Source organism: Dasypus novemcinctus, chromosome 31 (genome assembly GCF_030445035.2).
Source record: "Dasypus novemcinctus isolate mDasNov1 chromosome 31, mDasNov1.1.hap2, whole genome shotgun sequence".
Lineage (NCBI taxonomy): Eukaryota > Metazoa > Chordata > Mammalia > Cingulata > Dasypodidae > Dasypus > Dasypus novemcinctus.
The window spans coordinates 45,499,194-45,525,858 of record NC_080703.1 but is presented as its reverse complement, the minus strand read 5'-3'; the positions used below and the strand labels follow the sequence as shown (position 1 = coordinate 45,525,858).

At 40.1% G+C, this 26,665-nt stretch overlaps 1 protein-coding gene across 7 annotated transcripts in view; it reads right to left on the bottom strand.

Annotated features, from left to right (window-relative positions):
• Nucleotides 1–26,375, bottom strand: part of LOC101428567 (zinc finger protein 420-like) — a 34,711-nt gene extending 8,336 nt beyond the window's left edge. Inside the window, exons 1-6 of one of the 7 annotated variants that reach the window (XM_058290678.2) lie at nucleotides 26,241–26,352; nucleotides 24,368–24,429; nucleotides 23,533–23,610; nucleotides 21,095–21,266; nucleotides 1,080–1,208; nucleotides 910–995 (exon numbers count right to left, since the gene is read on the bottom strand). In XM_058290678.2, coding sequence (XP_058146661.1) covers nucleotides 910–942 — 33 coding nt within the window. In that variant the 5' untranslated portion in view covers nucleotides 943–995; nucleotides 1,080–1,208; nucleotides 21,095–21,266; ... (1 more) ...; nucleotides 24,368–24,429; nucleotides 26,241–26,352. Of the gene's footprint in view, nucleotides 1–909; nucleotides 996–1,079; nucleotides 1,209–21,094; nucleotides 21,267–23,446; nucleotides 23,611–24,367; nucleotides 24,430–26,240 lie in introns of all 7 variants that reach the window. The other 6 variants (XM_058290676.2, XM_058290680.2, XM_058290681.2 and 3 more) reach the window with 6 other exon arrangements.
• Nucleotides 26,376–26,665: the final 290 nt, after the last annotated feature.

The following is a 26,665-nucleotide window of genomic DNA, read 5'->3' as shown; positions in this document are numbered from 1 at the left end:
ATGTGTCTCAAATCGCTGGGTTCCTGCCTACAATATGGGAGGCCCTCTGTTTGGTTCCTGGTGTCCCCCTAAAGAAGATGAGCAAGACAACAAGCTGTCATTATGGGCTGGCAGAGTGTGCTGACACAAGATGATGCAATGAAGAGACACAAATAGGAAACACAGTGAGAGAAACAACCAGCAGAAGAGTTGGCTCAAGTCATTGGTTGCCTCCCTCCCACATGGGAGGTCCTGGGTTCAGTTCCTGGTCCCTTTTAAATAACAGATGAGCATGCAATGAAGAGACACAGAGAACAGACAGTGTGTGCAAACAATGAGGGGGATTTAATAAATCTTTTTTGAAAATATTTCAAAATGTACAAATATATTCCATCAAAAGTTTAAGAAAATTAAAATTGGAGGAAACAAATACATTATTTCTAATTTCATTTAATTTACAAAACTTCTCATGTGCTTCTGACAATTATATCTACCCCTATGCCCTAGTACCTGTAATGTTGGGCTGACAGCATGCATAGCTGAAAATTCAGCATCCCTTCTGACTGTAAACACCTCTTCTTACTCACCTCTGTCACCATTATTCATCATATGGCCAGGCCAATCTCAAGCACTAACATGATCCATGACTTCATTATTTATTCATTGAGGCCATGCATGAGTGAGAAAAAGAAAACCGTAATCTTCTCAGAGAATACACAGCCTTAATGGTAGCTTTAACCAACTCTTCTAATGACCTTGGAAGATTACTCATAGATCCATACCTAACTTACCATAATTAATAAAGAGTCATATATAAACTTAAGATAAGATCCTTGAATAACTTCTGAATATACTTGGAATATTCACACCAATAGGAGAAATCTTCCCATCTGCTGGCAACAGAGGTGCAAAAAAGAATTACCTACTCACATGTGATTGCATTGCCAAAACCTTGGCTGGCATCTATCTTCCTCTGGATTTTCACTTGCAGCCAGATAAGCAGAAGGAAAACAAAGCTGAGAATGCAGAAAGAAGTCTTAAGATTCAAGTCCTGACCACAATTTACTAGGTCCCCCCATTATGAATGCCAAAACTCTCACCTAGGAGTATCTCCTGCCCAAATGAAATGGAACATACGATATGCTCAAAAGAAATAAGGAAGGACACTCCTTTCCCAAGGTCAAGATGTTGGAGATCTTGTCTTCTCTGGCTACTAAAGATATGATTATCTTCATATTATAGATAAAAAGATGAAAATCCATGAGTTGCATGTATTAATTAGCCCATGATGTTCAGAGACGTTTTTTGAAAATATAATACCAGTTGTACTCCTTTTTTGTTTGTAACAGCTTTTTATAAAGATATTTAGATCACATAAAAGGTTACAGTAAAAATATGAGGTTCCTAAATACTCCCACTCCCCACTACCCACATTCCACCAATATCAACAACCTTTTTCATCAGTATGACACATTCATTGCATTTGATGAATCTACTTTGGAACACCGCTAAACAGCATGGGTTATTTAATTGTAGTTTACACTCTCTCAGTCCATTCAGTGGGTTATGGCAGGATACATAATGTCCTGCATCTGTCCTTGTAATATCATTCAGCACAACTCCAAGTCCTGAAAATGTTCCCTTATCACACCTCTTCTTCCCTCTCCCTGCCCTTACCAACTCCCATAGCCAATGTCACCATATCAATGATAGTTTCTTTCATTGCTAGAGTCACAATTCTATAGTACAATATAGTAAGTACACTCTAATCCATATTTTATTCTTCCATCCTGATGTCCACTCCATCTCTAAATCAAGAGGGTGCTTAGAGCCCACATGGTTGTTGGAAGGGATTCTCCTGCTTGTAGTTGTAGACACTCTCAGTTCCCTGGTGTGCTGGTTGACCATTCTCATCTCCCTGTTAGCTGACCTGGGTAAATCCAATGAACCTGAGAGCAGGTGTTACAACTTTGCTGAGGTCAAAATCAGCATGTAAATGCATTACCTTCCCCCAGCATGGGACATGACTCCCAGGATGGGCCTCCCTAATGCCAAGTGATTACTACCAAACACCAGCTGGTGATGCAACTAGAAAAAGACTTGATTAAAAGAGGGAAATGGTGAAGACAAATGAGTTTATATGGTTAAGGGACTTTGAAATGAGTCAGAAGGTCATCAGAGGGATCACATTTATGCACATCTCAGCAGGATCTCAGAGAAAGCCAAAGTAGATACAACTCCAAATAGTGGTGCTCCTGAGAGCTACAGAGACACCCAGGTTCTACAGTCATGACAGATCATGTTCAGTGCCTTGTCAGTGGGTCCTACTTTGGAACTTATGCTCCTGTGATGGAGTTGGGCTCAGACTGGCCTCTCTCCACATGCCTCTTCTGTCACTTACTGAACCTGTGGTAGGTGCTGGGGTTGGTGTATGCTCAGGAGACTTGACTCTCTGGACTGTCCATGTGGCAGTTGGGCCCTGAGCCTCAACAAAATTGCAAACATGCTCTCTGGTTCACTGGAGACTTTCAATTCATTTTTGATTGCAAAACATAGGTATCCCTTACCAAAATCACATCTGGAATTGGGTCCTCACCATAAGAGGGAGCAGACTGGAATCTCTCATTATAAATATTACTGTTTTTTTGTGTGATAGCATTGGTTCTCTCAAATGCATTTCTGATTTTGGATTTTCCCTCTCTGCTCTACCATGAACCTGACATTCTGGATACATTTATCCTAAAACATCTTTATTCTTCCATATGTATAATGCGGCCCACTCAACACTGAGTTCTACATCCCAGACAAATATATTTGGAAATCAAGTAAGAAACTTAATATGTATTATTAAAAGAAAAAAGAAAATAATATATATATATATATATAATTATTATGAGGTTGATCAGAACCAAGATTAACTTAATCATTTGTATCTCCATTCCAGGAAGAAAGTGCTTATATTCAACATGTTTGGAGAATTACATATTTTAAAAATTTAATCTTCTCAGTACCCAAACTGATAAAGGCTAATTTGCTCCTTTAACAAATGTCCTATATTAAGGTTCAGAGAGGTGAAGTAAAATGACAAATTTATATGACCACTGAAAGACACAGCTAGAGTTTGAATTTTTTCTTCCTGTATCCCAATTTTGAGTATCTTAAGGGTTACATAACACACCTAGGTATTACATGGAATGTCACCTCTCATTTCAGTATTCAGATCTTCACTGTTGTCAAAACTTCCTCTTCATAGAGTTTGTTAGTTACGTACATGAACAGCAAACCTGTTCAAGGAAATCTCCTTTTCACTGAACCTGTCAGATTTTCTCTATGTTCTTGGCTAAGCTATAAGAAATTAATTTCAAGAGAAAACTGGGTTAGGCTAGTAACTTATTGGGGAATGGTCAGAAGAGAAATGGGAGAAAATAACAGATCATGGAGCCCAAGTAAAGAGGAAGGGGCTGGAGAGTGATAAAGAAGGTTGACAGACTACAATTCCCCATTACAGATTATAAGTCCCCAGGTTTACTTGTGTATTGATCTAGGTGAGGGGTGAAGAAGGCCAGAACAGTGGGCAGAAGGCAAGAACAGGGGTCAAAAGGTAAGAGAGGGTCAGTTGGCCTTTGCACTTCCATTTAGAAACATTATCACACCCTTTTGCTAATGACAGGGGGTAGGCCCAGCTGTTTGCTGTTTTGATTGACTCCCCCACCAATCAACCCCCCAGGAGGGACCTATGATAAGGCCCCTGGAGAATATCCAGGGATTCTCCTGGATATTCAGATTTCAGAGGAAATCTCGTTCAGAATGGGATTCTTGCAAGTTTTTCCAACAGCCATCTTGGGAGTACCAATTTCCTCATGTTAAATGGTGGTGGATTTTCTGCCAGGTTCCAGATCTGTCTGTTGATTCCTTAACTTGCCTGCTTCAAACCTACTTCCCAAACATTATCTCCCAACTTATGTAATATTTACTGCCAGATGTATTCCAAACATGCATATTTCAGCATATGTTTCATGAGAATATTTTTTTTAATTTTTAATTTTGTAAAAGATACTTAGATCATATAAATGTTACATAAAAAATGTAGGAGAGGGAAGCAGATTTGGCTCAACTGATAGAGTGTCTACCTACCACATGGGAGGGAGGTCCAGGGTTCAAACCCAGGGCCTCCTGACCCATGTGGTGGGCTGGCCAGCACACAGTGCTGATGTGCGCAAGGGGTGCCGTGCCATGCAGGGGTGTCCCCAGTGAAAGGGAGCCAAATGCACAATGAGTGCACCCTGTAAGGAGAGCCATGCCATGTGAAAAAATGTGCAGCCTACCCAGGAGTGGCACCACACACACACAGAGCTGACACAGCAAGACGATACAACAAAAAGAGACAAAGATTCCTGGTGCCACTGACAAGAATACAAGCAGACACAGAAGAACACAAAGCAAATGGACACAGAGAGCAGACAACTGGGGTGGGGGAAGGGGAGAGAAATCAAATTAAAAATAAATCTTAAAAAAAAAGTAGGAGATTCCCATATGCTCCACTCCCTCCTCTCCCACAATTTCCCACAATAACAGCATCCTTCATTAGTGTGGTACATTTGTTGCAATTGATGAACACATATTGGAATATTGTCACTAAGTGTGGATTATAGTTTACATTATAGTTTAAACTTTTTCCCATGCATTTTTGTAAGTTATCACAGATATATAATGGCCTGTATCCATCACTGAAACATCATTTAGAACAATTCCAGTGTCCCCAAAATGCCAACATATTGCACCTAATTTTTTTCACATATTTTGATTACATAAACATTACATAAAAAAATGGGTGATTCCCATATGCCCTAATCCCCACACATCCCACATCTTCCACATTAACAAGTCCTTCATTAATGTGGTACATCCACTGCAATTGAGGAACACATTTTGTAGCACGGCCAATACGCATCAATTAAAGTTTACATTTTAGTTTATTTACACTCTCACCCACACAATTCTGTAGGTTATGGCAAGATATACACTAGCTTGCTCTGTCATTACAAAGTCATTCAAGACAATTCCCAAGTTTCAAAAATGCCCCTTTATTACTCCTGTTTTCCCTCTCCCATCCCTCAGAACCTCCAGTGGCCACTGCCTTCACATCAATGATATAATTCCTTCCACTGCTAGGATCACAATAGGTCTAAGCAGAAAACCAGTAAGTCTACTTTAGTCCATAGTTCATTTCCCAATCCTGAGGATTCTGGGATAGTGATGTCCATTCCACTTCAAGTTAAGAGAGGGCTGTCGGTGGGGCAAGAGGGCATCTGAGTGAGTGCACCTCATAATCTCTCCTGCAAAGAAGTGGCTGAATAGGGCCGGAGTCCTGCTGGACAAGACTGTTTCGGGTGCTTGCAGGGCAGAAGGTGTCTGGATGTTGATTTGGTGAGACAGTTACAGAAGAGTTTCTTGCAAGAGGTAGAATTTTGGGTCTCTTACATGGAGGTCAGAAGTTGTGGGTGGTACCCTTCCCCCTAGCGCTGGCAGCCTGGCTGTGGCAATTCCTGAAAACTTTGTTGTGCTGAGGTATTCCCCAAACCCTGAGCAGGCTGTTTCAGGGGCTTGCAAGGCAGGAGGTGTCTGGATGTTCATTTGGTGAGACACTGACAGAAGAGATTCTTGTGAGAGGTGGAATTTTAGGTTTATGACATGAAGGTCAGAAGTTGTGGGTGGGACCCCTCCCCTTAGGATTGGCACCCAGCTGCGACAATCCCTGAAAACTATGTTGTGCTGCGGTGTTGCCAAACCCTGTGGTAACCAGATGAGTGGTTCCCAGGTCTGTATCCCCTAAACCCTGGTAGACCACGCTCCAGAGACTCACACACCTTGAGTCTGCAATATCATGGACTTCCCATTCCTGAATCCACCATGCCCTGAAATCCACCTGAGGTCCTTGATTACCCTAACCCTCTGCATTTTTTTGTTGTTCTTTTTTCTGTCCTTGAGATTGGACGAGTGTACCAGCTGACCTGGGGAGAGTCTGGGAAGAAAGGAGAGGTGAATCTGCTGAGGAAGCCCAATTTACCTAAACGTCCTGGCATAGGAAACTTGGTCTGTGACAAGGTGGAGTCAGAAAATCAATTAGACCTTTCCTAGCACACTGAAGGGGGAGGGACTATAGGAGGTGTTATCCAAGCTTTCAATTGCATGTTGGGAGTTTCTGGTGAGGTGTAGGTGCTCTCACACTGGAAATAAAGAGTCATAGTCTTCTGTGTTGAGTTGGTTCAACAAGGGACCACTTGTGTCTCTACCAGACCTCTCAGGCAGCTTTCCTGCAGCCCTGGGAGAGAGAGAAGTGAGGAAGGGATAAAGGGGGAAGATCAGATCCCTAAGTGTTTTATTTAACTGCAAAGAGGATTCCTACCTTGAAAGGTTGGTTCTTTTTTTTTTTTTTTTTTTTTTCTGCCATGGCTGCTAATATTGCATTCTCTCCTGGTGTTTCTCCCATTTAAGCCCCCAAGGTCCTTTTTCATTTATTTAGTTTTTTTCTCTTTTTCATTTTCTTGCTTATTTCCTTCCCTTTTCTTTGCTCCCCCTTTTACTCTTCTCTTTTATTTTCTCTCCTTTTCTTCTTTCTTCTTTTATTTTTTTATATAATAGGTGCTGCAGAGAGCACTTCACATTTGCTCTGTTTCCTCATCCTCCATTTCCTCTTTGCAGTGTGTATTGATTTTGGCCACCTACACTATCCCCTCTCTCCCACATCTTGCTATCCTCCATCATCTACTGTTTCTTTTACATTCCACCTCCCTTTCATTGGTCCCCAAATGGTCTGACCTTTTATTTCTAATACCTTTGTTCTGTTTTCTGTCTTTTATCCACTCTTGATATTATTGTCTGTCTTTTCTATTTCCCTCTCTCATGAAAACACTGGCCTTTTAATTCATAATATATTCCTTCCCATATTTAGCTGACTGTCTCATTATAGGTATTCTACTTACTGTTATAACTCTACACAACTTACATGAGTCTACTGTACATTCTCCAAGATCTCACATTGTTGCTCTTTATTACCAATACTACTTTATACATTTTCTTTTCTTATTCATTTTGTTTTCCTAGCTGTAATATTTTCCTTCAAAGTGAACTTAGGCAGCAATAAGAAAATATAGTAAGAAGAACAAAACGACAAAGAGAAGTCATAACACCTATGCACGAACAACAACTAATTGATCCCCAAGACTAGACAAAGAAGCTAAGGAACTGATTAAACCTGTCAAGATAAAATGATGACCAGACAGCAACAAAAAACTACAAACCATACCAATAATCAGGAAAACATGGCCAAATCCAATGAACAAACAAAAAACCAGGAAGGGGAGCAGAACATTGGACAAGTAAATAAAGATCTCAAAAGATATATTAGAGACCAACTTAATGAAGAAAAGGAAGAGATTAACAATATGAAGAAAACACTTGGAAAGGAAATAGCAGAAATACGAAAAAAGGTAAGATATGATGGTGATGAACATCACAGTTCAAAGAATCAAAAATACACTCTAAGCAAATAGCAGCAGATTAGAAGAGGCAGAGGAGAGAAATAGCAGCGTGAAAGACAGTACATTTGAAATCAAACAGTTAGTAGAATTGAGCGATAAAAAGATAGAAAAAATCCAGCTGGGATTTAGGGACCTGGATGACAATGTGAAACACAAAAACGTATCTATTATAGGCATCACAGAAGAAGAGAAGGGAAAGGGGACAGAAGGAGTGTTGGCAGAAATAATAGGTGAAACTTCCCAAATCTACTGAGGGAGATGGGTGTACATGTCCAGGAAGCATAACACAGCCCAAACACCACAATTCCCAACACGCCTAACCTAAGACATATACTTGTCAAATTATCCTATGTTCAAGACAAAGAGAAAATTCTAAAAGCAGCAAGAGAAAAGAGTACCATCACAAACAAGGGAGGCTCCATAAGATTAAGTGCTGATTTCTAACCTGAAACCATGGAGTCAAGAAGGCAGTGATATGATACAGTCAAGGTACTAAAAGAAAAAAGCTTCAAACCAAGGATACTCTACCCAGCTAAGCTAGCATTCAAAAATGATGGAGAGTTCAAAATATTCACAGATAAACAGAAATTGAAAGAGTATGCCAACAAGAACCCGGCCCTTCGAGAAATACTAAAGGGAGTTCTACAGGAAGAAAGGAAAAAACAGGAGAGGCAGCATTGGAGGAGAGTGTAAGAGCAACAAAAAAGACAAAAAGAGCAGGAAAAAAAAAACAAAAAAAAAATATGACAAACACAACTTCAAAGAAAATATGGCTAACATCAAAAACTCCTTGAAAATAATAACACTGAGTGTCAATGGATTAAACTGACCTGTCAAAAGATTCAGACTGGAAGATTGGATAAGGAAATATGACCCATGTATATGCTGTCTACAAGAAACACATCTTAGACCAGGCATTCAAGGAGGTTGAAAGTGAATGGCTGGAAAACAATCTTACAAGCAAACAATAAACAAAAAAAAAGGCAGGAGCAGCTATATTAATATCAGACAAAATAGACTTTAAATATGAAATGATTATGAGAGACAAAGATGGAAACTACATATTAGTGAAAGGGATAATCTTTCAAGAGAATGAAAAATCATAAATATTTATGCTCCTAACAAGGGCACCTCCAAATACATGAGGCAAACACTGAAAGAATTAAGTGAAAGAATAGATGCCTCTACAATTATAGTGGGAGACTTTAATATACCACTATCAACTTTGGACAGAACATCTCAAAAGAGAATCAATAGAGAAACAAAAACTTTGAAGAGTATATTAGAAGAGCTGGACCTAATAGACATATATGGATCATTACACCTGAATACAGCAGGATATACATTTTTTGCAAGTGCACATGGATCATTCTCCAAGATAGACCATATGCTAGGCCACAAAGAAAGGTTCAGTGCATTCAGAAAGATCAAAATCATACAAAATAACATCTCTGATCACAGTGGCATGACGCTGGAAATCTGCAAGGGCCAGAGGCCCAGATTTCACACCAAGATATAGAAATTAAACAGCACACTCTTAAAGAAAGAGTGGGTCAAAGAGGAAATCTCAAAAGAAATTAAGAATTACCTTGAAACTATGAAAATGCTAAAACAACATACCAAAATTTATGGGATGCAGCAAAAGCAGTAGTGAGAGAGAAATTTTTAGCCATAAATCCATACATCAAAAAAGAAGAAAGAACAAAAATTGAAGAACTGCACATTTGGAGGAATTAGTGGAAAAACAACAAAGAATCCCCACAGAAACAGGAAAGAAAGAAAAAAGATAAGAGCAGAACTAAATGAAATAGAAAATAAGAAAACACTTGAAAAGATAAACAAAACCAAGAGCTGGTTCTTTGAGAAGATCAATAAAATTGACAAATCCTTAGCTAGACTAACAAAGAAAATAAGAGAGAAGATGCAAATACACAAAATAAGAAATGAGAAAGGAGATATCATCACTAACCCCACAGAAATAAAGACTATCATAACAGCAACTTTGAAAAACTATATTCAAACAAAAATGACAATTCAGAGAAAATGGACAAATTCCTAGAACCACATAAGCAGTATATATTACTGAAAGAAGATACTGATGATCTCAAAAAAACAATCACAAGTAAAGAGATATAATCAGTCATTAAAAACCTCCCAACTAAGAAGAGCCCCTGGCCAGACGGCTTCATGGATGAATTTTACAAAACACTGAAGAAAGAACTAACACCAAACTTGCTGAAACACTTCCAAAAAATCAAACCAGAAGGAACATTACCTAACTCATTCTATGATGCCGACCTTACCCTTGTACCAAAGCCAAACAAAGACACCACAAGAAAGGAAAATTACAGACCAATTTCTCTAATGAACCTAGACGCTAGATGCAAAAATCCTCAACAAAATACTTGCTAACCATATTCAACACTTTAAATGAATTATACACCATGACCAAGTAGGATTCATTACGGGCATGCAAGAATAGTTAAACATAAGAAAATCAATCAATGTAATACACCATGTAACAGATTGGAGGAAAAAAATCACATGATTATATCTATAGACGTAGAAAAAGCATTTGACAAAATACAGCACCCTTTCATGATAAAAATACTGCAAAAGATTGGAATACAAGGAAATTTTCTGAACATGGTAAAGAGTATATATGAAAATGCTACAGCCAACATCATTTATAACTGTGAAATCCTTAAAGCTTTCCTCCAAGACCAGGAACAAGACAAGGATGAACATTATCACCTCTTCTATTTTACACTGTCCTAGAAGTACTTGCTTGAGAACTGAGACAAGAACCAGATATGAAAGGCATTCAAATTGGAAAGGAAGAAGTAAAATTTCATTATTTGCAGATGACATGATCCTATACATAGAATACCCTGAGAGGTCTACAAGAAAGCTTCTAGAACTCATAAATGAGTTTAGTAAAGGCACAGGTTATAAGATCAATGCGCAAAAATCAGTAGCATTTCTGTAAACCAATAATGAGCAAGCTCAGGAGGAAATCAAGAAACAAATACCATTTAATAGTAAATTAAAAATCAAATACCTAGGAATAAATTTAACTAAAGATGTAAAAAACTTATACAAAGAGAACTACACAACACTGTTCAAGGAAATCAAAGAAGACCTAAATAAATGGAAGAATATTCCCTGTTCATGGATGGGAAGACAAAATATTAAGATAGCTATCCTACCAAAACTTGATCAAAGCAATCCCAATAAAAATCAACACAGCATTCTTTAAGGAACTAGACAAACTAGCTACGAAATTTATTTGAAAAGGAAAGAGGTGCTGAATAGTCAAAGACATATTGAAAAAGAAAAAGAAAATTGGAGGAATCACAACACCTGACTTCAAAACATACTACAAAGCTACAGTAGTGAAAACAGCATGGTATTGGCACAAGGAGAGATACATAGACCAAAGGAACTGAATTGAGAGTTCTGATATAGATCCTCATATATATAGTCATATAATATTCAAGAAAGCTGGGAAAAATTCTCAACTGGGAGAGAATGGCCTATTCAACAAATGGTGCCTAGAGAACTGGATACCCATATGTAAAAGAATGAAAGGATTACCAACTCACACCTTACACAAAAATCAACTCAAGATGGAGCAAAGACCTAAATATAAGAGCCAAGACATAAAAACTTTGGAAAGCAGTGTAGGGAAGCATCTACAGGAACTTTTAATGTTACAGGAAATGGCTTCATGACCCTCACACCAAAAGGACTAGGAGCAAAAGAACAAATAGATAAATGGGACTTACTAAAAATTGAAGCCTTCTGCACCTCAAAGGAGTTTGTCAAGAAAGTGAAAAGAGAGCCTACACAATGGGAGAAAATATTTGGTAATCAACCAAATGCAAAGGATGTGTCATGATGATGGGAACGAGTGTTGCTGGGGAGGAGAGGTGGGGTGGGGGGTGGGGTTGAATGGGACCTCATATATATATTTTTAATGTAATATTATTACAAAGTCAATTAAAAAAAAAAGAAAATATTTGGTAATCATACATCTAATAGGAGATTTATAACCTGCATATATAAAGAACTCCTATATCTCAAAAATAAAAAGACAAAAAACCCATTTAAAAAATGGGAAAAAGATTAAACAGACACTTCTCCAAAGAAGAAATACAAACAGCTAAAAAGCACATGAAAAAAAATCCTCCAAATCTCTAGCAATTAGGGAAATGCAAATCAAAACTACAATGAGATACCATTTTATTCCCATGAGATTGGCAGCTATGAAAAAAACAGAAAACTACAAATGCTGGAGAGGATGTGGAGGAATGGAAACACTCATCCACTGCTGGTGGGAATGCAGAAGGATCCAGCCATTCTGGAGGACATTTTGTTTTTCAAAAAACTAGCTATAGATTTGCCATATGACCCAGCAATTCCACTGCTGGGTATAAACTGAATAGAACTAAAACCAAGGACACAAACCGATATATGCACACCAATGTTCATAGCAGCATTGTCCACTATTGCCAAAAGTTGGAATCAACCCAAATGCCCATCAACAGATGAATGGATACATAAAATGTGGTATATACATACAATGGAATACTACTCAGCTTTAAGCATGAATACACTACAAACACATGTGATAACATGGATGAATCTTGAGAACCTTATGTTGAGTGAAGCAAGCCAGGCATTGAAGGACAAACACTACATGACCTCAATGATATGAAATAAGTAAACCAAGCTGCCTCAGAGAGCTAGAGCCTGAATGATAGGGTTAAAGAAAATTGGGGGGTAGAGGAAGGATGTTAGCTGACACCTACATGGGTGAAATCTATGATAAGCTGGAGTTAAGTTTTTGTACAAGGAAGGGATAAAATGGGGGAATAGGGTTACCTTTGGGTGGGGCTTTGTGGGCTTGAGGGAGGCTTGGGATGGAAGGATGCGTAATATTGCCCAAGAAATTGGGGGAAGGGTGGGGCAACATATGAACATAGGAGATTGTCAGGTGTTCATTGAAAGTATAAGGCTGAGAAAACCTTTTCAAAAATATAATAAGGAAGGTTACCTGTTTAAGATGCTTAAAGGGGATAATCTGATGCAGGACAGGCTCCTAGGGAGTGTGTGAGTGCTCATTTTGCCATAGTGGGTTATATCATTGGATAGAGACCTATATAATGAGAGTGAAGGTATACCCATATCCTGGGCAGGACTGATGTTCTCAAATAGAGAGAATTGTATCTCTCAAGAGAAATGGTGGCTCCCAATGCATTAGGGCAGTTGAACATGTCAAGCCCTCAATGCTGTTGTAAGTATCTCTGAACATGGCTCTTCAAGCAATGAAGGTTGACTGTAACTGTGGGCCCTAAGGGGAGGGGGAAAGAGGTATTGAATAGATGGAATCCATGTAAGTGTGTGGGTAATAGAAGTGTTGAACAAGATTATGCAAGGATGGATATAAGACATGTTAAATTACACCAAAAATATATACGGGCTGATAGGCTAAAATGTAAATTATAATGTAAAACTTAAGATAACTAAAAATTAAGAAATTGTATAGTCTAAAATATAAACCACAATGTAAGCCCAAATGTTACCTTGTTTGAAAGCTATTGTCTCAACATCTGTACATCAGTTTCAGTAAATATAATATGAATATGTAAAAAGATTATTGCTGTGGAAGGGAAAAGGGTTTTATGTTGGATATGTGGGAGTACTGTATATTGCATACATGAATTACTGTGATCTAAAACATTTGTGAAGATAAGCTTAATAATTATGGAAAAAAAGGGAAACAAGAGGATGTAGACACTGAGGAAAAGACAGAAGTTGGCTTGCCAATTTGCACACAGGGTAACACTTACTGCAGTGATGGAAGGCAAAACATCAAAAACAAAGCCTTTGCATTTTAAAACTTTTTGATACCCCAATTTATTTTTACCTTAATTTTTCTAAATTAATATGTATTCTATATCTAACCTTTAAACTCCCACTATATTCCATTTTACTATTCATGGAACCTGGCAATATATTGTGCTTCATCTTTGAAGAAGTTTAGGATCATAGAGAGGTTCAACAATGGCAGGGGAGGAATACTGGTGTGGGATGTTATTGACAGGGGACACATGGTTGACAGGGAGTTCTCCAGGACATATATCCAGGGTACATAAAAATGTTTGGATATTTTCATAGTGATTACACTAAAAACAACAACTGAGGGAGTGCTGAGTTCCTAGCCAGGGGAGCTCTATCACAGTCCCTAAAGGAACAGCAACAATCCCCCAAGTGCAATGGCAAAGACCAAAAAAGAAGGAAGGGCCAACAATCAGCCCTTGATACTAATGACTATGCTTGTGAACTTGTACACCTGAAATAAGAACAAGGAGTTTCACGAGAGTACACAAGGATGGATATAAAACATGTAATATTACACCATAACATATAGGAGACGACAGACTGATAATGTAAACCATAATGTAAAACATAGGATAACTAAAAAATTAGAAAACTGTGTATCCTAAAGTATGCACCACAATGTAAGCACAGATGTCACCTTGTTTGAAAGCTATTGTCTCAGACTCTGTACATCAATTTAAGTAAATATGATGTGAAGAGGGTGTAAGAGTATCGCTGTGGAAGGGAAAAGGTTTTGTGGTGGATGTGTGGGAGTGCTGTACATTATATATATGAATTGCTGTGGTCTAGGGCTCTTGTTAAGAGAAGTTCAATAATTAGGGGGAAAAAAAAAAGAAAAAGATAGGATGTAGAATTTTTTCCAAGTCAACACGTATTCTATATCTAACCTTTAAACCCATCGCTATATGCCATTTTGCTAGTAAGGGATCCTGACATTATATTAGGCTTCAATTTTCAGGAAGTTCTGGATCACAGAGTGGTTCAACAATGGCAACAGAGGAATACGGTATAGGATACTATTGACAGGTGATATATGGCTGACAGGGAGCTATACAGGACATATGTCCAGGGTCCATGGTAATGTTTGGATATACTCATAGTGGCAACAATTAAAAACTATAGCTGGGGGAGTACTGGGTTCCTGGCCGGTGGTGCTCTGTCGTGGTCCCTAGGGGAGCAGCGACAGTCTCCCAAGTGCAGCGGCAAGGATCGGGAAGGAAAGAGGGTCCAACAGTGAGCCCCTGGTGCTAATGACTATGCTTGTGAGCTGATATGCCTGAAATAAGAACAAGGCCTAGAGCAGCACTGTGCCTGGGAGTTTCCTCCTGACAGCCTTCATGTTGCTCAAATGTGGCCAGTCTTGAAGCCAAACTCAGCATGTAAATGTAATGCCTTCCCCCCAGCGTGGGACATGACACCCGGGGATGAGCCTCCCTGGCACCGAGGGATCACTATCAACTACCAACTGATGATGCAACTGGAGAATGACCTTGAATGGAAGGTTCAATGCAGATCAGCAGAATATCCCTGTCTACATAAAATAACATGACTTTAAAATGCTGTTTGACCTAATCTAAGGGGGAAATGGAAAGGAGAAATGAGTTTATATGGCTACGAGTCTCTAAAAAAGAGTCTGGAGGCTGTCAGAAGGATTGCCCTTATGCACAATTGAGCAGAGTCTAAGAGACAGATAAAGTAGATACAACCCCTAGATATTGGTTCCTTTGAGGGCTAAAGAGGCCCATGGGTGCGATGGTCATGGCAGATGGGATTAACTGCCATGTCAGATGGCCCTTCTTTGGAGCTGGTGTTTATGCATGATGAATCTGGACTCAGATGGGATCTCTCTTCTTAAGACTTTCATGCTACTGTGCTGGAGTTGTAGTTGGTGTCGGAGCTTAAGATATATTTAGGGGATCTGAATCTCTGGACTGACAATGTGATAGCCAGGCCCTGAGCCTCAACAGACTCCAGCACCTACAATCTGATTTATTGGACTCACCTCACTCAGCTAAGATGGAGTTGAAGAAGGACAACCACCACACCACGGAGCCTAGAGTGCCTACAACTGAAAGTGAGAGGATTGCATCCAGTATCCATGAGGAATCTGAGCCTCCTCTTGACATAGAGGTGCAATGGACACAACCAATCCAATGTCCACAGAGAAAAGGTGGCATTGGAGTGGGAAAAGTGGACATGGTGGCTAATGGGTATGGGAAATGGCAGGAAGAGACGATATGTGGAGGTGTCTTAGGGACTTGGAGCTGCCCTGGATGGTGCTTCAGGGGCAATCACCGGACATTATAAATCCTCACAGGGCCCACTGGATGGAATGGGGGAGAGTATGGGCCATGATGTGGACCATTGACCATGAGGTGCAGAGGTGCCCAGAGACGTACTTACCAAATGCAATGGATGTGTCATGATGATGGGAATGAGTGTGTTGCTGGGGGGGGAGTGGTGGGGTGCGGGTGGTGGGGTTGAAGGGGTCCTCATATATTTTTTTGTAATGTAATATTTTTACAAAATCAATTTAAAAAAAATTTAAAAAATAAAAATAAAAAAACAAAAAAAACAAATCTTTTGCATTTTAAAACTTTTTGATACCCCAATTAATATTTACTTTAATTTTTCTAAATTAATATGTATTCTATATCTAACCTTTAAACTCACCATTATATTCCATTTTACTATTAATGGAACCTGGCAATATATTGTGCTTCATCTTTGAAGAAGTTTAGGATCACAGAGAGGTTCAACAATGGCAGGGGAGGAATACTGGTTTGGGATGTTATTGACAGGGGACACATGGTTAGCAGGGAGTTCTCCAGGACATATATCCAGGGTACATAAAAATGTTTGGATATTTTCATAGTGATTACACTAAAAACAACAACTGAGGGAGTGCTGAGTTCCTAGCCAGGGGAGCTCTATCACAGTCCCTAAAGGAACAGCAACAATCCCCCAAGTGCAATGGCAAAGACCAAAAAAGAAGGAAGGGCCAACAATCAGCCCTTGATACTAATGACTATGCTTGTGAGCTTGTACACCTGATATAAGAACAAGGCCTAGAGCTGCAGTGTGTCTAAGAGTTACCTCCTGAGAGCCTCCATGTTGCTCAAATGTGGCCAGTCTCAAAGCCAAACTCAGCATATAAATGTTTTACCTTCCCTCCGGTGTGGGACATGACTCCTGGGAATGAGCCTCCCTGGTGCAGAGGGATTACTACCAAGTACCAGCTGATGATGCAACTAGAATATGACCTTGAATAAAAGGGTCAACTCGGACCAGCAGAATATCTCAGTCTACATATAATACCAGGAGTTATAAATGCTTTTTGACCTGAAGAAAAGGGGGAAATGGAAAGGACAAATGAGTTTATATGGCTATGTGTCTCCAAAAAGAGGCAGGAGGTTATCAGATGGGTTGCCCTTATGCACACCTCAGCAGAGACCCAGAGACAGGTAAAGTAGATACAACCCCAGGTATTGGTTCTTCTGAGGGCTACAGAGACCCACAGGTTCTATGGTCATGGCAGATGAAGTTCAGTGCCATGTCAGTCAACCCTACTTTGGAGTTTGTGTTTCTGTGTGATGGAGCTGGACTCAGATGTGATCTTTTTCCATAAGCCTCTCCTGTTACTTTTACCGGATCTGTAGTTGGTGCTGGGGTTTAGTTTATACCCAGGGGACCCGAATCTCTGGACTGACAATGAGACAGCCAGGCCCTGAGCCTCAGCAGACTTGCAACTCCTACTCTCTGGTTTATTGGACTTACCACACTCAGCTACATGGAGTTGAAGAATGTCAACCACCACACCAGGGAGCCAAGAGTGCCTACGACTGAAAGCAGGAGAATTGCATCCAGCATCCATGTGGAATCTAAGCCCCTTCTTGATATAGATGTCAAGTGGACACAACCATTCCAAGGTCCACAGGATGGAGGAATAGAGTATGGATTAGAGTGGACTTACTGATATTCTATTCATGAAGTATTATGATTAGTAATCAAAGAAAATGTGGAATTGGTGTGGAGAAATTGGCCACGGTGGCTGCTGGGAGAAGGGAATGGGAGGAAGAGATGTGATATGGGGGCATTTTTGGGTGTTGGAGTTGTCCTGGGTGGTGCTGCAGGGACAGTTACTGGACACTGTATGTTCTCCCATGGTCCACTGGGTGGACTGTGTGCTATGGTGTGGACCATTGACCATGAGGAGCAGCAGTGCTCAGATGTATTCACCAAGTGCAATGAATGTCTCATGATGATGGAGGAGGTTGTTGTTATGGGGGGAGGAGTGGGATGAAGGGGGTGGAGGGTGTGTGGGGACCTCATATTTTTTTAATGTAACATTAAAAAAAAAAGACAAAAAAAGAGAGAGGGCTATGATCCATTAGGGCTGATGAATGGAAATCTCTTGCTCGCAGCTATAAACTTTCTTGGTTCTTTGATATGGAAATTGTCCATTCTCACCTCCTTGTTAGTTGTCCTAGGTGGGTCCAATGAACTGGAGAGTAAATGTTGCAACTCCATTGAGATTCAGGGCCCAGCTGGCACAAAGACAGCCCAAAGATTTAAGTCTCTTGGATGTACACCTACCAACTCTAATACTAATTATAGGTTCAAATTCAAGAACAGAAGAACCATGTGTAGGGAAATCACAACTAAGTCCAACTCTATCACGTTGGGGAGCATAAAATTCCAAAGTAGGGCACATTAGCAAGGCACCAAATTCCTGATCTATCTGACCTGACTATAGTGTCTGGATGTCTTCAGAGACCCAAGGAGCCCTGCTATTTGGAAAAGTAGCTATTTTGACAGTAATTGAGATCCTGCAAGACATGCATAATCATAACCTCTGCAATGACCTCCCAACCCACTTTGAAGTCTCTTGGCCATATAAACTCATTTGTCTTTTACATTTTCCCCCTTTTGGTCAAGGTCATTTTCCAAGAACATTTCTGATGTCATTGTATTTACCCAATGTGTCAATAGATAACTTACTATTTTCCATATCTGCCCACATAGGAAGTGACTTTAATTTTCTGTCATGTTTATTACTGCATGTGGCACAGCACATTACTAAGCTCTCACTTATGACTAATACACAATCACAACTCTTAGTGCTTTCAAATATATCTGGGAAAAAGACTATATCTTGATAATTGAGTCATTCTTCCATCTCCCATAATCACTTCAAGTCCCATAGCTTGAATCCATATATTCTCACATTTCATATTACTTTTACCAGAGGAGATTAACCCCATAATAACCAGGTGAATGATGTCATTTTTAAAAATCACCTCAACTTGGCACCATGACCTCTACAGTTATTCCTGCATTCATACCCATTAGTTACTCCTCTCTCACTGAAGAGCCTTGTCACCTGTTTTAAGTTCAATATCTCCAAGAGAATTACAGGCTTCCCTGTTCCTTTTTGAAGACATTACTAGCAACTGCTCTCTTATCACACTCAGTCACCTCATCATTTAACCTTATTGTTTCTTTTATGAACCAAAATGCCCCTTGTGTCTATTTCATCTCTTGTGCCTGATCTCCTTTTCCTTCTTTCATAGTCAATCTACATAAGCACTTTTTTTTTTTTTAAGATTTATTTATTTATTTAATTCCCCCCCCACCCTGGTTGTCTGTTCTTGGTGTCTATTTGCTGCGTCTTGTTTCTTTGTCCGCTTCTGTTGTCGTCAGCGGCACGGGAAGTGTGGGCGACGCCATTCCTGGGCAGGCTGCTCTTTCTTTTCACGCTGGGCGGCTCTCCTCACGGGCGCACTCCTTGCGCGTGGGGCTCCCCCACGCGGGGGACACCCTTGCGTGGCACGGCACTCCTTGCGCGCATCAACACTGCGCATGGCCAGCTCCACACGGGTCAAGGAGGCCCAGGGCTTGAACCGCGGACCTCCCATATGGTAGACGGACGCCCTAACCACTGGGCCAAAGTCCGTTTCCCGTACATAAGCACTTTTATGCTTTACTCACACACCTTAAAGAATGAGTTAGGGGAAGCAGACTTGGCCCAGTGGTTAGGGCATCCACCTACCACATGGGAGGTCCACAGTTCAAACCCCAGGCCTCCTTGACCTGTGTGCAGTTGGCCCATGTGCAGTGCTGATGCATGCAAGGAGTGCCCTGCCATGAAGGGGTGTCCCCCAAGTAGGGGAGCCCCATGTGCAAGGAGTGTGCCTCATAAGAGAGCTGCCCAGTGTGAAAGAAAGTGCAGCCTGCCCAGGAATGGCACCGCACACACAGAGAGCTGACACAAGAAGACAGAACAAAAAGAGACACAGATTCCCATGCCGCTGACAACAACAGAAGCAGACAAAGAAGATGCACCAAATAGACACAGAGAACAGACAACCAAGGTGGAGTTGGAAGGGGAGATGAAGGAGGGAGGGAGGGAGGGAGGGAGGGAGGGAGGGAGGGAGGGAGGGAGGGAGGGAGGGAGGGAGGGAGGGAGGGAGGAAGGAAGGAAGGAAGGAAGGAAGGAAGGAAGGAAGGAAGGAAGGAAGGAAGGAAGGAAGGAAGGAAATCTTAAAAAAAAAAAAAGTTAGTAGCATGACAGGCTTCCTCTTAAGTAAATCATGCTACCATCTCCAATAAGTTCCCCATGAATAAATCCAGTGTGTGTGCTTCAGTCTATAACTTGGAAGTAAAGAATTGGACCTTTTGGGAACTTTCTTTTTCCTAGACTTCTCTGACAGTTCAGTCCCAAGTGTATTCCTTCTTGTGTTCTGCATGGCCATACTCAAACAGCATTATTAGACCATCTCAAGGCTGAATTGTACGTAGCCCCCTTTCTCTCCCACTTCTGTACACTATCATGACAATCACACATCTATTCAACTGCTTTAATTTACTCCACTGTTGGCTCAAAACTGAGTGCACATCTCTATTTTCATAGGTAAAGACAAAAAATCCAACATAACTCAAAACAATAATACCACCAGGAGCCCACAAATCTAAAATAAATTCTTTTTCTAGAGCTAACTCTCCGATTAACCTAGATGTCACCCAAGGTGAATATAATCAAGATATGCCACTTTAACAAAGTATTTCCTTCAAATTAAGTAATTTTAAGTTAGGACTTCTCCAGACACCCAAGGATTGAATAAGAATTCATTTCTCAGGAACATTCAAATACATTCATATTAGTTATTATTTCAGCACTGAACACTATAACCACCCTTCATTTCTGTGGAAATCTCTAAAAACTTCCCACATCATCCTCATGTTCTTTTAGTCTTTGTTTTGTCATTTCCTGAGAGATCTCATCACTGAACCCCAACCAAAAGTATCCTTTGCCCTTCCTATAGCCTATATTAAAATTCTACTATTCCTTCAGGTCACTCATATAATTTTTCACTGTACTATTATTCATTTGTTTGTTCATATTTTGGTCACTCCCCTGGTCTAAATGCATAAAATCCTTCCTTGAGTGGTAATATATTAAAAAAGTCTCCCTTTGGAAATGAGCAAATAATTATAAATCCAGAAATATTATATAACCACAATAACTTTACCTGACCTCAAATTGCCTTTATCCAACTGCCTGTAAATAACACATTCTGATTAAAAAGTAAATCATTTACGAAAAGTAAATAATACATTCTGATTAAAAGGTACATCATTTACAAAATAAATGAGTACTCTCCCACCTGGTTAAAATCCTCTCCCTTACTCATGAGAATCCAAATGAACTGAGAATGCAAGGAAACGAAGTCTTAATGAGGCTTTCATCACAAGTGTAGTTCAGAGCTTCTTTCTCTCTAGAAAAACCAGCACTTTGATGGCAAACTCTCTTTTAATGTAGTTGTAACAGCATCAGTCCTGTAATTCAAAAGACAAAATTAGATTAACATAGATGTTAGTTAAGATAAATCTACTCAATGCACACCTTATGTCATTCACTTCCTTCTAAAACTATCAAAACCAACCTTTCTGCTTTTTCAAAGATATGTCACACTTTTATGGATTTTGGTTGTCCTGGGCAAGTACTCTAAAGCACCTATAGCAAAAAGTTTCTTATTAATCTGTATATCTAAGAGGAATGGAAATCTACCAATATTTTCTGAGTCACCCTTGTGACTATATTTGTGCCGAAGAAACAAGGAAAAATTTTATTGTTCTAGAGTGTGTATACTTTACTATCAAGCACACACTGATTGCATAAGGCAGCCATCCACAATTTTCTTCCACCAAAAAGGATGAACTCTGTACCCTTACCCAACCCTGCTTTCCATCAGAAGAAAATTCAGTGAACAGGTATAACAGGGGTTCTTAACCATTTTTGTTCCAAGGACGCCTTTGCCAGTCAGGTGAACAATATGGACCCCTCCTCAGAATGTAGCAGCACATAATTTTATGACACAACATCAGCATGTCTTTAAATTATAATTTTTAATTCAAACTCACAGAGCCCCTGAAAACCTGCTCCTGAAATCTCCACAGACCCTGGTTTAGAGCCCCTGGTCTACAGTGATTTCATCATGCTCTGGAAGCAAAGAGGGTTCCTCACATCTGGTATGCCAGTTGAAAATTGTGGACAAGTAAGTTATCTCCTTTCTGTCATTTTATTTCCATATGCAGTTACTATTATTAAGATAAAGGTTTACACAAAAAGGACTGAGCGTGAATATTTTAAAAATGCACTTGCATATTTTCATGCAAAAACTGCCATTAGTAAAACAGGCATAATTATAAACTTAAATTAATGCTGTTTAAATTAACTGTAGAACCTAGCCTTTACAGGCCCAAAATTTTACCTTAGGCCCTCTGTTTATTCATAGCATTTATTTTAGGAAATTCAAATTCTCCCCATATGAAGTTTTCCCTGGCAGACCTATCTCTGGGAATAAATTGAGAACACTGTTGCACAATGACATGACCCAATTCGTAAATCCTTAATGCATTATGCCAAAGATTACCTTCAACAAATGAAGGATACTTTTCCTATCCCACATGACAGACACTCCATTAATCATAATCTGACACCAGGATAATGGATCTACTGGAAATGACACATACAAATACAGCCCTAGATCCTGATTAAAAGGAACTCTGCCAAGTATTCCTAACTTCTGGTAATGCAAATGTATTACAGGGTATTGAGCCATGGGTCCACTTTACTCAACAAAAAAAAAATGTTCTATCAGACTCCTGGACTAATTTTGGAGAGTTAAAAATCCAACTAGCCAGAAAGGGAACTAGACAATGTGACACAGTAGACTACTTAATCCCAAGGTAACAGATCAAATGCTAGCGTAAACAAGTCCTCACATAGACTCTACCTTTGGAAAGACAATGTCATTGTCTGTTTCTACAAGGACTTTTCAAAGGAATATAACCTTATAGACTGTTTGAATTGTCACCATAAACCCTGATATATGCACATTGCAAGGGACCCCACAGTTCTACCCATAACAAATGTCTTTTTTATCCCAAATGGTTCAGTCTCTTCAGATCAGATTGCACAATTTGGTTCATAGCAAATGTGAATACTAGACCCAAGCCTTCTTTATTCTGCTTTAAAATTTCTTGGGCCTGGAATCTTGTTACCAAGAATTAAGAACTAGCTTAAATTTATGATTATTGAATCATTATGCAGATGTTTTTTCCCCTTATTTTTTCACTATATTATAGAATAGTCCAAAGCTAATACCTGAAATTACTGAAACTGGCTATGTCAACGTCACCCTTCTTTATGGTTATTTCAAATAAGGCACACCCTTGTGTACACATACTATTGTGATGGTTATTCCAGTCTGATCTTACTTTTGTTTATGGTTATTTGAAAACTAGGTTTGTGTATATTTACTATTGTGATTATAACCACTCCACCCTCCCCTGTTTGAAACCATAAAAACCCCAAACTCCTCAAAATCAAGGAGGCAGATTTTTGGGCCCTTGCTAGACCAATGATCTCTTTGCTTGCCTAGCAAATAAACTTTCTCACTTGGAAACCCAGTGTCTCAGGAATTGGTCTTTAAAGTGCATTGGAAAGAAAGTACCTGTTTTTGCTCAGTGTAAACCACACAATAAACACAACTGATTGAGAGAATTATAAAGATATCACAGAAGAATCTGGAAAACTTGCCGTAATAGTCCACATACTTCCACAAACTACAAGTTATATTAACAATGCATGTCCACTTTCAGGTTTAGGTTACTGCATCTGCAAAATATTCACAATACAAATAAATTCTGGTAAGCTTTTCATTTATAGTCTCAATAAGACAGACCCTTGGATACTAAGGACAAATGATAGTATTCCTACTAATAAATCTACAAACAACATCACATTGGCTGTATTTACATTGTTCTGCCAGACAATAATTTAAAAAATTTTTTTTCTAAGATTTATTTCATCTATTCATTTCCCTCCCACCCCATTGCCTTGTATTCACTGTCTGCTCTCTGTGTGTTCTTCTATGTCTGCTTGTCTTCTCTTTAGGTGGCACTGGGAATTGATCCTGGGACCTTCCAGAAGAGAGATGTGCTCAAACTCTTGTGCAACCTTAGCTCCCTGGTCTGCTGCATCTCTTATCGTCTCTCCTCTGTGCCTTTTCTGTTGCATCATCTTGCTGGGCCAGCTCTCTGTATGGGCCAGCTCTCAGCACTCCACTCAGGCCAGCTCACCATTATGGCCAGCTTGCCTTTCAACAGGCAGCCCTGGGAATCAAACCCTGGACCTCCTATATGGTAGATGGGAGCCTGATCACTTCAGCCCCATCCATTTCCCCAGGCAATATTTTTATTTTGGAAATGTTATCAGATAGTTGACTGGGTTGTAAGTTACCTTTATAGTAGATAAAATGCCGGGGCAATAAGCCTTTGGTCACCTCACAGTCCTTTAGGAATTTATAATAAATCTGAAACTTCTCATTGGACTACTCCCCTCAAGCTACAGTCTCAGGAGAAAGAGAACTTACCCAAGGAGGTAATGATTCTGGGCTTGCTTCTTTGGGCAGATTGCTGCTATCTTGGATTAGGGCTAACACAAATGAGAACAGGAGTAGACTTACAATAGGAGAAATTACTGAATCTACTGCTAAAGCTATAGCTGCACAAGTCATTAGATTTGTTACTTATTACTTGTTATTTATTAGCTGCACAAGGAGGCATTTTTGTCATGGCCAACACCACCTGTTGTATTTGGGTACATACTTCTATGGAGGTTAAGGTAAAAGTGAATGAAATAATTAAATGCACTACATGATTTAAACAGTTAAGGCCTTCCTTTTGATCACTTTGATTTCATTTGGGTCAAAACATGGGAACTCAGCTTAGGCATATACTATGAGGTGGACATTTGGACCTTTTATCACTCATAGTATTCGTTATAATCTCCCTGGTGGACTGTTTTTCCCAAAGATTTGAATGTGTGTCACCAACCACTTGTGACCCAGCAAATGATTTATGTCTGGGATGACCTAAAAATTATGATCATGTTAAAACTGACATCATGACCATCTATGAGCCCAACATGAAAACAGCTAGCAAATATTACCCCAAGGCTTTTGGCAGTAAATGAAAACGGGTTCAACACCTTAAATTTTTATCACAACTCTCAATGGCTGACAGCCAGATCAAACTGAGGTGAGGTAAATAAATTACCCAGACCCTAGATGGAGACCTTTATGCTAAGCCCTACATCAGCAAACTGAAACTTAACTTAATTCCTATCTCTTATAAGCACTCCTTTCCCCAATACAAGAAACATAACAGCCTGCCGTAACTTGTCAGTTTTTCCTCTCTTCTTTCTTCAGGAATCTTCATCTGTTCTCTTTGTTTCTGTGTAGAATTTTGTCCCCTGCTCCTATGATTTGTTTAAAGTCTCTTCCTCACTCGGTTCCCCTGTTACAGACTAGCAATATCACCCAGACTCAGACTCTGAATACAGTTCCAATTGAGAGCTTTATTAGCCATGTGGTGACTGCCTTGTCCTACACAGAAGGGAGAGCAGCCCCGAGTCATGGGGGGAGTTTGCTTATATAGGCTTTTAGGTTCAGGACGGGGAGCAATAGCTCAGCAAGCAAGCACATACAGAAGCAGGTGTTTGCGGTTAATCAAGCGCTGGGAATTCTATCAGGGGAGACAAGCCATCAGGGAGTTCTTGTTATTTACAAGGGTCTGGGTCAGGTTGGTCTTTTGGCAGGGGCTGACAACACTTTCTTACAGGAGGAGGCCTTGAGATGAGGTTTACAGTCGAGCAAGCTTGTTACAGAAGTGAGATATAGGCGGTGAGGGGGCTGTGGAATTTTCCTCTCAGGTGGGGGTGGTCACAGGCTCCTACTTCTCCACACCCCATTTTCCTTACACTTTTCATTTCTGGAACTCTGCAGTCCAGCAGGTGTTCAGTTTAATCCTCCCTCTCCATTTTTCTCTGTGAGGCTTTTCTGCCTAAAGTTTCTTCCCCGCTAGGTTATCCTGCCTCTGAGAGTCATTGGGGAAAGGTGGGACCCTCAGAAAGGTCCATTCTGCATTTAGGGAATTCAACCCGCACAAACTGGATGTAGTGACTGCACCGCTCGACCACAGCCAATCTGAGATTTTATTCCCTACCCCCCCCCCCCAAAATGAGGGCCCTTTTGCTTCCAGCACCCCACAGCAAATTGTTTTCAGCACTGGGTCTCGGTGCCTGGATACGCACGGGGCCCCAACTCACTGCTGTGAGTTCCTTGAAAACCTCTTTCCCCAGTGAGAGGCGTCCAGGCGGCTTCCTGCAGAACCCAGAAGCTTTGCAGGGCCCCCACTGGGAGGGAAGCGAAGAGGACCGGTTAGTCCCGGATAGAACTTTCCTACCTGATACTTTTCTCTTTCTTCAATTCGGCATTCGTGGAGCCCCTCTCCAGTCTTCACCGTCCTCCAGAGTATCTGCGGAGGTGTTTTCAGGGTATGGCTTCCGGCGCTGGCTGATGACGTCACCCCGCCACCACTGATTTTTTTTTTTTTTTCCCCAAGAGTTATCAGAGATTGAGCTCAGGACACCTTATATGGGAAGCAAGACCTCACCCACTGAGTTACATCCACTCTCCAATGAGAGTTGGTTTATTTCAGTTTTTTATTTTGTTTTTAGACGGTAACAGGGATTGAATCCAGGACCTCATACATAGGAAGCAGGAAACCAACCACTTGAGCTACATCTACTCCCTCATTGATTTCTTCTAACTTTATCTCTACTTCAAAAAATAAAATAAAATACAAAGGCGGCTTAACAAATTATGGAA